The sequence below is a fragment of the Macadamia integrifolia genome, chromosome 3 (assembly GCF_013358625.1).
Source record: "Macadamia integrifolia cultivar HAES 741 chromosome 3, SCU_Mint_v3, whole genome shotgun sequence".
In the NCBI taxonomy this organism is placed as follows: domain Eukaryota; kingdom Viridiplantae; phylum Streptophyta; class Magnoliopsida; order Proteales; family Proteaceae; genus Macadamia; species Macadamia integrifolia.
Window position 1 is genome coordinate 30,958,020 of NC_056559.1, and position 12,150 is coordinate 30,970,169.

General features: G+C 36.2%; 1 protein-coding gene across 1 annotated transcript in view; it reads right to left on the reverse strand.

The window, feature by feature from the left end:
* Positions 1-12,150, reverse strand: part of LOC122074098 (developmentally-regulated G-protein 3) — a 22,792-nt gene that overhangs the window by 9,946 nt on the left and 696 nt on the right. Inside the window, exons 2-6 of the mRNA XM_042638933.1 lie at positions 12,013-12,066; positions 10,358-10,531; positions 7,215-7,286; positions 5,792-5,851; positions 1,532-1,641 (exon numbers count right to left, since the gene is read on the reverse strand). Coding sequence (XP_042494867.1) covers positions 1,532-1,641; positions 5,792-5,851; positions 7,215-7,286; positions 10,358-10,531; positions 12,013-12,066 — 470 coding nt within the window. The remainder of the gene's footprint in view (positions 1-1,531; positions 1,642-5,791; positions 5,852-7,214; positions 7,287-10,357; positions 10,532-12,012; positions 12,067-12,150) is intronic.

A 12,150-nucleotide genomic window follows, 5' to 3' on the forward strand; every position in this document is an offset into this window, starting at 1 on the left:
CAAAGATGGTTTGGGGGGTGGAATTTGTGCAGGCAACCTGTAGGGTTTGCTGTTTTTCTAATTTCTTCTCTAGCAGAATGTGAGAGATTACATTTAAAGAAAACAAACACTGTACCTTGTGAGGAACCATCAGTTTAGAACCTGGCTGCTCCATCCACTAAATCAATAAATCCGTGAATCACCAAGAACACTCTTAAAAGGTAGAGTCTATTCAGATTCCCAATTGAAAGAGACGACAAAGCTTGGAGACTTTGATGCCCTTGCATGAAATACATATACAGATATATCTGCATCTTAAGTTATTAGGGTTTGACGGTTTGTCATGCCAGACAAGACAATATATACTCACGCATAACAGCAGTTTCTGTTTTTATCCTCATTAAATCAGTTAAGAGATGCTTGGGAAAGAAACGTAATCACTAGGTAAAGAGGGGAATATCTGTAGAACAATTATATTCATGTTACACTAGAATTTTCTCAGAGGTTCCATTTTGTAAGTATTCTCCTTTTCTTTTGCTGCTCTTTGTAAGACACTTGATACCAAACATGATTCCATTGAAACCTATTAACAAGAACACACTTTAGCAAGAAAAAAAAAAACAAATATCTAGAATAGGAATGGAGAAATAGGTTCCACCATTGGATTTAGGAAGAGTTAAAATGGTGAGGTCAAAACATAGCTTATTGTATAACCTGCTTAATCAATGAGGGAAAGCCTTGGCTAATAATGCCACCAAGGAGGCAAGGAATCAATCTGTTGGTAGAAACATTCAGCCGTGATCCCTCAGTTCTTTAATCAGGTAACCCTCACCTTTTGCTCCATCCTCGGGGAGCCATATTTCATTTTAGATTGAGAGATGAGTTGAAGCTTTGGATGGTGGAACAAAAAAGTTCTCTTTCTAATTTTATGGAAATCTGGTGCTGCTAGTAATGCCACGCATCTGTAAGCATGTTTCTAAAGGAGTCAAGTAATCTTATTTACAGTAGTGGTCTTTGCCAAAGATAGAATGCTGACAACAGTGCAAATCCATCATTAAATGCTGGATCCTTAAACCAGTAGGTTTTGAATGAATAATTACATAAATTCACCTTGTGATTGTGAAATTGTTTTGAATTTGGTTCCGTTGGTGTACTTCTAGATGTTTTTCATAGGTTTTCAGAAGAAACAGTAGATTTTGATATTAATCAAAGTAGAACAGACTGAACTTCCTCACAGTGGAAGCTCAATGAAATGCCAGGTGCAAGACACAAATTATATACTACAAAGAATGAAACTTCCCAGAGCCTTAGCAAGTATGTTAAATTTTGCACAAATGAAAGCATAACCATGCAACTGATTAAGTGATAAAATTATAAAAAGAAAAAAAGAGGACATAAAAGAAGATAATCTGCCATAACAGAATCTCCCAGAACTAAAAGGAAAGGAGTAAACAGAAGATTTCATCTATTGTCCTCAGATGCTACAAAAAATTGAACCAGCTGTAAATGCAAAATGTAAAAAGAAAGAAGGTTAAATTTAATCTAAATTTACCTTATGCCAAATCCCTCAAGTTCTTTCTCTATCAGACGCTTGTGAGTGATCGGTTTTATTGCATCAAGAACAATTAAAATACAATTGCATGTCCTAGCAGTGCTGATAACCTGGATTACAATGCCACAACATTTCACATTGAGCAGTCCAGTAATATCCAGTATATGCATCAGAAGCATCAACGAGGAAAATACCCATCACTAACAAAATAGATCAATCAGATCATGAATCACACCAACATCCACTAAAAAGCATTATATGCATCAAAATTCAAAAGATCCATAGCTTGATATGAAAAACAAATAGATCAGAAGAAAGTAACTCATTTGAATAGGGTCACCATAAGAGGCACCTTTACTTGAGATTTTGCAAGGCAATTCAAAACATAAATCCTATAGGAAAATTGACTTGACCATCAAAGAGGAAACTTGTAATTCGGCAAGAATCTCGTTTTTTGGTAGTACAAAGGGGGAATTGGCCCAAAAATTGGATAGGGGTCAAGACGTAGTCGTGTGCAGGCGGCTGGGTCAAGTGAACCGTGCAAAATGGTCGCCAATTACACAGCTCACTAACTCTGCCTGGGGTGAGGGTACCTTTCATTCATCGGTGGTCCGGCACACGCAGAGCCTCAGTTTACTGGGTGGACTCCTATGCATTTCCTACAGGGTGGAACCCAGCTCTGCTGAGCCAAAAAGGAAGAACTGCCTGAGACGGATGGTAGAGTATACTGTATAGCCAAGAGGCCTTCTCATGTGCTTGTAAAATCTGAAAGAGCATATGATTTGGCCAATGTATATCTAGGCTATTAACTTTTGTGCTTGTAAAATCTGCAAGTTTGTGTGTGTGTGTGTGTGTGCGCACGTGAGCATAGTTGTCAAGGCGACGACTAGGCGTCCAGGCGGTTTGCCTGGGGCCTAGGCAGCAGTTGCCTTGTTGCACTGCATGTCGTGTTGTGTTTTGACACTTATTTATGCCAAATATCATTTAAGTAAATGTATTTTCATTTACTTAAGATATTATTCATAAATAAGCAAATACCCCCTATTTGAATTCAATAAAATAGTTTAAAAATCAAATTCCAAAAGGATAAAAAGTCAATCCCCCAGTCCAAGAACAAAAACTGGATTTTGGTTATAAGTGTGATTTTCAACTTTTAAATACTGAGGTTTTTCTCAATTATGAAAATTTTATAAATTCTATCATGTTAAAACATTGCTAAAAATCAAAAGTCCGGTAAAATAATCTTTTGTTTTGATATCCATAAAATTATTTTCATTCAGGCGATTTTAACAGCATTCGCGCACTTAAAATTAAGTTTGACTGGAGCATAAGTTTGTCATTATAACTCAGATTTAAGTAATCTTAGACTTGTTGGAAAGCTGGTTTTATGTTTTAACTAATACAAAAAGTCTCATGTAAAAAATAAAAACATTTGACCAGTCAAACTTATTATAGAAAAAGAACATTTCTCTAAATGTTGATTTTTTTATAACTTAATATCCCTTAATGTTAATTTTTTATGATTTAATATAGCTAAATTTTGATTTTTGACTTGATGTTGCTTAATCTTGATTTTTTATGATATTAGGTATATATAGCTTACTAAATAGTGTTAGAAAATAGGAAAAATAAAAAATAACACTTGGTCGCTTTGTTCGCCTTAAGGCGGGCGCCTTCCCGCCTAAGCGCTTAGATAACCCTCCACCGCCTTGGTTCGCCTTGGCACCGTGACAACTATGCACGTGAGAGAGAGTGTGTGTGCTAAAAAAACCATTCATATTTCTCTTCTTGTGGCAGAAAATTATATATATATATATATATAGAGGTTGTTAATTTAAATTCCTAAGACTGAACATTTTTAATAGCCAATAAGAAGACAAAACTCAGCCTTATTCCAACTAAACGGGGTCGGCTAGCCAAGTAGATGATGAATAAGTAAAACTGTCCTAAAAACCTATCCAATAGTAAACTTCAATTTTTTTTTTTTTTTAAAGTGATTTAAAAGATATTGTTATATGCTAATGGGGACTTTTCTGGACAGACGCATTTCAAAGCCAGTAGTTTCAATATTTTTATGACTGCATTCAATAGTCTTTACAGGAATGTCATCATTACCACAAAGGATGCCAATCAAGGCCCAAAGTTTAAAGTATCAGTAGCAACAACAGTAATTATAAGTCTGTTTTAAGAGAACCATTATGGAGATAGTTGTATAAATAAGGAAATTCAAGACAGAGAAATTCCTCAAAACATTGAAATATTATAAATATATGTTTAAAGAAAATTACTTTGGATAAGGTACAGATAATGCAAGCTGTATAAGTAATCAACATAATGGACTTACAGATCAAACATCAGACAAAATTGTTACTTTTTTATCGAAGGAAAAGGAAAAATAGGAAAATAAAAGGGAAAACAATAAATGAAAAGAAAAACACAAAAAAGTACTCAACTTTGATTCTTCAGTCCCAACTTCAATTTAATACAACCAAACCTTAATTTGTTTGGTCATTTCTGCCTTGAGATTACAATACAACAACAAAACATCAAACTCAGCCTTATCCCAACTTAATGGGGCCAGCTACATGGATCCATGCAAAACAAAGTCAGGTGTACTGAGGTCCAAACGAAGGGAAAAAAAGGGGGGGTGAAGAGAGGCAGAAATGAGGGATGAGAAATGGGACAAGAAATGAAAAAATGAAAAATGAAAAATGAAAGATGAAAGACGAAAGTAAGAGGAAAGAATCACAGCCCAACAAGTCAAGAGAATCCCAACTAAATGGGGCCACATGAATATGTGCCCTCCAATAAGCTCTATCCGAAGTCATACTTGGGCCAAGACCCAGACTAAGCATGTCATTCCTCACAACTTCTCATTTTAGGCCTACCCCAAGCTTTTCTAGCGCTTGCAATCGGAACCAGTCAATCGAATCACTCCTCCTTATTGGGGCATCCCTAAGCCTCCATTGAGCATGAACATACCACCTCAAACGACTTTCTCAGAGCTTGCCATTGTGATCATGGCGACTCCCAATCAGCTCTAATTATATTCATTCCTTACTTTATTCTTCCTAGTTTTGTTGCACATCCATCTCAGCATCTTCATCTCTATTACACATAGTTTCTCAATATGACACTTCTTAACTGCCCAACATTTTACCCCATCATATCATAGCCGGTCGTACAACAGTTCTAAAGAATTTTCCTTTAAGCTTTAAAGGAATATGCCAGTCAACATTACTTTGGTCACACCTCTCCACTTCATCCATCCCACTTTCATTCTCTATGAAACATCATCCTCTACGTCACCTTCTTTATTTTGGTTGACCCCAAATATCTAAAGTTGTCAATTTGCGGTATCTCTCTCACCTCATTTTTCACCATGTCATATCCATCATAGTGTGATTAAAATTACACATCATATACTCTATCTTCATTCTACCTTGAGATCACAATCGAAAGTGATAAAATTTAAAGGATGGGTAGAGACTAAGAAGTTGGGATAATAGATGGTTTACACCATACTAATCAAGTAGTGGTTATTTTTTTTTATATCATACACTATAAGTCTTGTCATGACTTGTACTTAGGGTACACTATGATATCAAAGAAGCTCATAGTTTCCCTCCAGCATAACATCAGTCAGTTCAAAGGCAGGACCACAACAAAGAAAACAATGGCTAATTCAAAAACCTTGCAAGGTCCCTAAGGGCCTAAGAGATCAGAAGAGCATTAACTGGGCATAAAAAATCCACGACACAAACAGAGTCATGAATGGAGTTAGCTAATTGACATCTTAAGGGAGGCTGCAGTCAACATGGATGCAATAGATTAGGCTCTTTAATGATGTCACAAAATCTCTTGTTCATCTAGACCACGAGGCCAATTAACAAAGAAAACCAGAAGTTTTCCCTAAACTGATACAAAATAAGGGACCAGATAATCCTGAAAACAAAGATCATGCCTCAGTCCCAGCAAAGATAAAGTCACCAGCTGCAATCTGGAGCAAAGATTTAGGTTACTTTAGATGAGGAAAGTTCTGAAGATAAGATCAGCAAAAATAGAGCATTAAATACAATCGGAGAAAAAGTAAACTTGAAGGGAATTGAGGAATTTGAAACATGTCATCCAGAAAATTTCTATTCCCGTTGCATGTTTGATCAGATAACAGTATGCAGTTTCAACACAAAACTGAGAAGCAATAAATAAATACATAATTTACAAAGCAAGGTGCTAGAAACAAGAATAAAGGCATTTTACCTGCCTTCCTCTACCTTTCCCGTCCTTTGCACCCTCAATAATTCCAGGAAGATCCAATAACTGCCAGGGGAGAAAAAGAAAGAGCATTAAAGAAAATGAAGTCATAATATTTACTGACATTTTCTGAGCTAAATATACCCATAAGTTTTGGAAACTATATTAAATTACATTTGAACATAATTTTGATTAAAGAATGTTTGAGGCTTTAGTTCAGTAAAATACCTAGACCCTGAATAAGTGTAAAGTTGCAAGAAGAATATAATAGTAAGGGATATAAGTCTCAGACTCATGAAATAAAGTAATTGGTTCTCTGTGTTGTTTCCGTCAAACATAAGCCTAATGATGACTACAAATCCCAATGCAGAAATCAGCCGAATCATATAGAGCTCAACCAAAACAATGCAACTAAAGCAACTAGCAGAAAAATGGAACTGCTAGGAGTTCTTCTGATGTCAATAAAGCATTAAATATACAATCAAAGACAAAGTGAAATCAGCAAAATATGCTAGCTAAGCCTATAGTTTCAAAACAAAAGGAGGAGATATTTATTTCCCAAGATACTCTTCAGTAGAGGCTTTGCCTATATTTTAGTCCCAACATGTTTTACTCTACAATGATGCAGCTAGATTGCTAGAAGCATGATTAGACACTGCAGTTGCATGACATGGAAACATGTAAACTACATAGGCGGAAGTGTTGCATCAATAGGGGTTGAGTGTCAGATGAGTATGAGCTACTGGTAAAAAATCAGAAACCATAAAAAAAGGAAGAAGGGGGGGGGGGATCTGTGAAAGCTATGTTGCATTCTTATATTTAGCATCAGAATCTGACACTAATGACTGCCATGTTCAATGAACCCTAATAAATTAAGATCCATTGATTAGGGAAGATAGATTTAGTTGAAATTGGAATTAGTCACTAATAAATTGGACTCAAAAGTAGGAAGTGTTATAAACAATAGCATTTAGCTATCTACAGTGTATAAATGAGTAAAATGCCATTTTCTTTGTTAGCTAGAAACTTTATACAGGAAAGCAGTTAACTCCAATATAATGATGATAATTTAAGTAATAGTAACAGAAAGGAAAGAAAGCAAAAAGCTCCATAGTCTCACCCAAACATCCTGGAATTTGTGGTCACAACAGAAATTTCATTGCGAGTCCAAGTAAGATAGCTTGAAACAACCAATTCTCAATTAAATGCAAAATAATAGAAGACAAAAAGTTTTGGATAAAAATTTTCCAAATCAGGATTTAAGTTACTACATACTACATGCTATCACGAAAGTTATCTACAGAGAAGATTACTGCACCTAAATATCTAAATGTTGGGAGAATGATGAACAACTTCTACAGTCACAGAAATATAGAGCTACTAGCAGCACCAAGAAGGACTTCCCAAGCTTTTAACAAAGGATGAATACCTGAATTTTAGCTCCTCTATACGTTATAACACCAGGAATGCAGGTTAAAGTAGTAAATTCATAGGACGCAACCTGCAAATCATGAGAATTGTCAAGCAGAAAATTCTCAAATGCAGACTCAATAACATATCTTACATGTATTGTCAATAATAAAAGGAAAAAGATTCAGAAAGGCATCATAGTTCAAGTTTAAGCCAAGACTTCATGCAAAGGCTTAGAAACATGATAACATTTTAAAAAAGGAAATCATCTGGAAATGGAGCTCTTTGATGAGTGAATAAACTAAGAATATAAATTAGAAAAAAATGTGCAAGCGCAAAAATCTGGCATGTTAAGGGGGCGTTAGAAACATTTTCATTTGTTTTCATTGGAAAATAGGAAACACAGTTTTGTTTTCTGTTTATGTTGTAGACACAAGGTGTAGAGTTATTGGTTACAAAGGAAGAAGAAGGAAAAGGAGAGAAGAGTAGTTTGGCAATTAAGATTTTTCCCACCCATGACATCATCACTAAACGGACTCGCTAACGGGCAGGGGCTAATTGTAATAAATCTAAAATGAATGGGTGTCCAAGTAAACTTTTCAAACTTTTGGGGTATCAAGTAATCTGGCCATAGTACAGGGGGTGTCCGAGTAATTAACCCAAAATAGAAATAGTGTTTGCCTATATGCACGTCAGATCTGTTTTTTGTTCAAAATCCATGATGAAGATGCCAATTGAGCTGCGGTTAGAGCAAGCTCCAAAACACCACCATTGGCTATTACTGATTTGGCATCAGCAGTGAAAAGCCAAGGTTCAAGAAATCTCCGCTACTTGATTCAGAGTCTTCCAGGAAATCCTTCCCTTCTTTTGACATCTTACTTGGGATTTTGTACAATTTCCCACCCAGACCCAATCTGAGAAAGAAGCTCATCAACACCCACGTGCCCAAAGGAGCCTACCAGAAAGGCACAAGCAAGATATTCTGAACCACCATCTGCATGAGAGAGAGAGAGAGACGTTATGTTGTTGTAGACGGAGGATCAATTTCACGCGGGAGTGGGCAGAGAGGAATTCTGGGCCCTGCTGGTTGCAGAAACAAAGAAGCAGTAGAGATGGAGGATGGAATCGAGAATGGAGGATGACAAAAGGAGGGGAGAGAATGACAGAGGGTGAGTAGCTCTGCTCCTCTAATTTGGGAAAAATGAGACAGATGAATGGGAGACAATGGTCTGTGGGAGGATTTATATTTGCGGTCTTACGAGGGTACAAAAACCATTTTACCCTCACTGAACTCATGCATTTTAAAAAACTACACAAAAAAATAAAAAACCGCATTGCTTCTGTTTTTATCGAAATTTGCTCTTTTTCTTTTCCTGTGACAAAAAAAAAGTGAGATGCAAGACAAACAGCTTTTTTGGCCCCCCAAAAAAAATTTGACCATGTCAAAATGCCATCTTAATTGTTCATAAGGCTACATTTCATATAAGCAAACTTTATTATGGCCATTTTGAAGCAGGTCTTGTTTCTTATAGACTTACAGTATACTGAACTTCTTAACATGGCTTTCCTTGATGCAGTTGGGCGATGGAAGGGATCTCTTTGATTTGGGATTTTTTATTTACTTTCCATTTTAGGTTCAGAAATTAGTTTGTGGTATTTTAATTTAGATTGGATTTTTATTTTAGTTGCTATGTCGGTTAGTTTCCATTAATTGTTTGATTTTTTCCTTTATATTAGTCATGCAATGTATAAAGGAACTCAGTTTTAGATTTTGAAGAATAGAAATTTGATTAAGAGCTTTTTGGATTTGAAACCATGGCTGCCGATTCCCCTTGCTTCTTCCTCTAAACTTTTCCAGTCTCTTCTCTTCCATTCTTTTTACTTCCCCATTATTTCTTCTCCTTCCTCTTTAAAATTTCTGGTTTTCTTCCCTTACCCTGTTATGGGCGGCAGTTGCAGCCCTACTGAGGTGCGTCGAACTCCGTTGTGTGTGAGTTGTTTGGGTTGAGCTGTTGGTCGAAGGTAACCCTCCTCTAGGCGACACAACTCCTGGAATTTTCCTCTCCAAAGCTGGAACTTGCTTTGAAGAAACCCAAACCAGAATCAGAACTGGGTTTATTGCCGCCAAACCTAGTTGTAGGCTTGAGATACTCCAGATCTGGGCTGTCGTGGGTCTTGTGGTGCTGGCTTAATAGAAGAATTGCTATGGTGACCTTACGTTTGAAGATTCAGGCCAAACCGAGGTCTCGTTGAGAAGCCCTCTCGATCTGAAACTTCTTCCAATCGCCTACCCTGTTTTGAGCCCAAGGAAGAAGACCCTGCTATCGTGAGTTATTTTTCTCATCCTAACTTCTGTTTTCCATTTATACTCCTGCCTTTATTTTTTAATTCCCTTTGAGTTTCTTTGTTTCTTATTCCAATAATACCCCTCCCACCTTATTCGTTGCATAACACTTTTGTTCCTTTGATTTTAACTTCCAACTATTTACAGCTTTGCCACCCTCTTTTAACTTCAGTTTAATTACAATTCTGCCATTTAGTTGAAGCTTTATTTCAATACAACTTGTCATTGGTTCTTGTCTTTGTTCTATTGAGAGTCTAAGTGGGCTCTAAGTGATCCGATTTCAGTCTTTGGAACCCAGATCTGCATCATTCCTCACTACTTACCCCCTTGTATTTTTGGTCTACCCCTTGTTCTTCTAGTTCCTCTATATCTGTACCATATCACTTCTTACTGGTGCACATATATAGCAGATGACTGACAGATGGCATATCATTTTATACATACATGTTTAAGGGAATTTATTGGAAGGAGAATGCTGGCCTAGAAAACAAAAGCACAAGAGCAGAGAGGCAGAAAGAGAGACGCCTACAAAGGGTATGTCCCAAATGGGAAGGAACAGAAACTGCAGCCTTTTCAGGTCTTACCAGAAGAGCAAGAGTTATATAGGCTGAAGATGGGAAAAGCCAAGCTAAACATTTCTATAGATTTATCAATGACAAAGCAACAAAAGACAACCACCATCACTCAAGACCACCCAACTGAAGGAAAGCAATTTTCTTAATTCACGTTTCATAAATACCATGTAAGGAAAGATTAAAAAATAAAATAAAATCTAAACAACAATCCAACTCATGTAATACCATACAGGAGATGCATACCTCTGAAAAAGTGCCTGTTAATTTATTCAGAAGTGTTGATTTCCCAACCGAGGGGAAGCCCACTAGACCAACTCTTGCATCTCCACTTTTGGTAACATCAAACCCTTCACCAGCACCACCACCTCCTTTTGATGGAGGTGCAAGGAGATCCCGTCTTAGCTTTGCAAGTTTAGCCTAGATCAACAAATGAGATCAAAATTTATTACTTCTGTTAAACTAACTTGAAACTACAGATACAAAGTACAAAGTTAATTAAATGACAAAGTTCACATCAATTGTATTCCTGGAAAGAAAGAAGTCCACCAATTGTAGTTTAAACTGTTCAAGCAACTCAAATTGCAGATAAAACCAACAAATTTTGATAGTGAATCGACAAAAATTAATAATAAATAATCATAAATGGATGTGTAACAAAATTGACATCCTGAACGCAAATTAGATGAAAGTTTTTATTAAAAATTAACAGAGCAATAATAGCACTTATCAAGAAAAACTACTCAACAAGAAAAGAAAAAAAATACATTGGCAGAAAGACCTGATTTTGAGCCACTCAACATAAGTTTCAAAGCATTCAAAATATTGAACACTTATCAGATAAAGGTAGACATTGACGTTAAAATACTAGTAGATCAACTGTTCCAACAACTATCAGAAATATAGGGATTTCGGACATGATTAAATTATGAAGAAACAAAATTCTCAACAAAAATAGATTAACAAATCAAGAGAAGAAACCAGAAAATGGTCAACGGATATAAAAAAAATCAAGATTAGTTAATAGAAATGACGAAGAAACCAAAGTTCACCCCACTATACTATTCACCAACTAATACATAAGGTCTTCGAGGAATCCAATCTCGAGCACTTACTAGGATGAATAAGATTGCAATCCCAAGTTTCATGATGTTTGGCAAACCATCCATGATTTTACTTAATTCATAAATTCTGCCTATAACATACTTGGGGACACCTCTCCACACAGCAAGACTGAAAGTTTGCTTCTTTGACAATATTCTAGCTAAATTTAGAAACAGGGTAGTGGGTTGGAAGGGGAAAGATTCTATCTTCGAGGGGTAGGCTAGTACTTCTCAAAAATGTGATTTCTCACATGCCAATTCACATCCTCGTAAGTTTGGGGATGCTATATCTTTTACCAGAGCTTTTACCGTATTTGTGCAGATTTTTTATGGGATTCTTCAGGGTTTGGTAAGCATCATCAGTGGGTAAGTTGGCTAAAGGTTTGTACACCTTTAGATGAATGAGGGCTTGGAATCCGATCGTTAAAGGATATCAGTATGTCACTATGTCTACTGTGAAATCAAGATGGTTCTTCGTGAACCAGTATAAACAATCATTACCTTTTAAAACATTAAAAGTCCAAATCAAGCCATACTGATTATTTGAAAAAGAAGAACTTTTAATTGAATATTCTCTTCTCTTTCTACTTTCTTCTTATTTCCAAATCAATTAGGGAAAACTTACCAGAAAGAATGGCATACATAGGAGAAAACCAGTAAAAATATCCAAAAAAAGAAGTAAAGAACATGATTAGATAATGCAGAAATTGTGAAAATCAGGGGAAAGCTTGATAACAGATAATATTAGAACAATATCCATTTACCGAAACAAATATTAACCAGTAAATTGATGAGTACCTTAAGCAACCCCAGGTGATGGGCCGTTGCTTTGTTCTTTTGAGTCCTCGCCATCTGCAATCAAGACGAAGGATACTGTGAATGACTGAATCTTTAACATATCCATACAAATTGATTTCTTTTTTTTTGTGGGGGGGG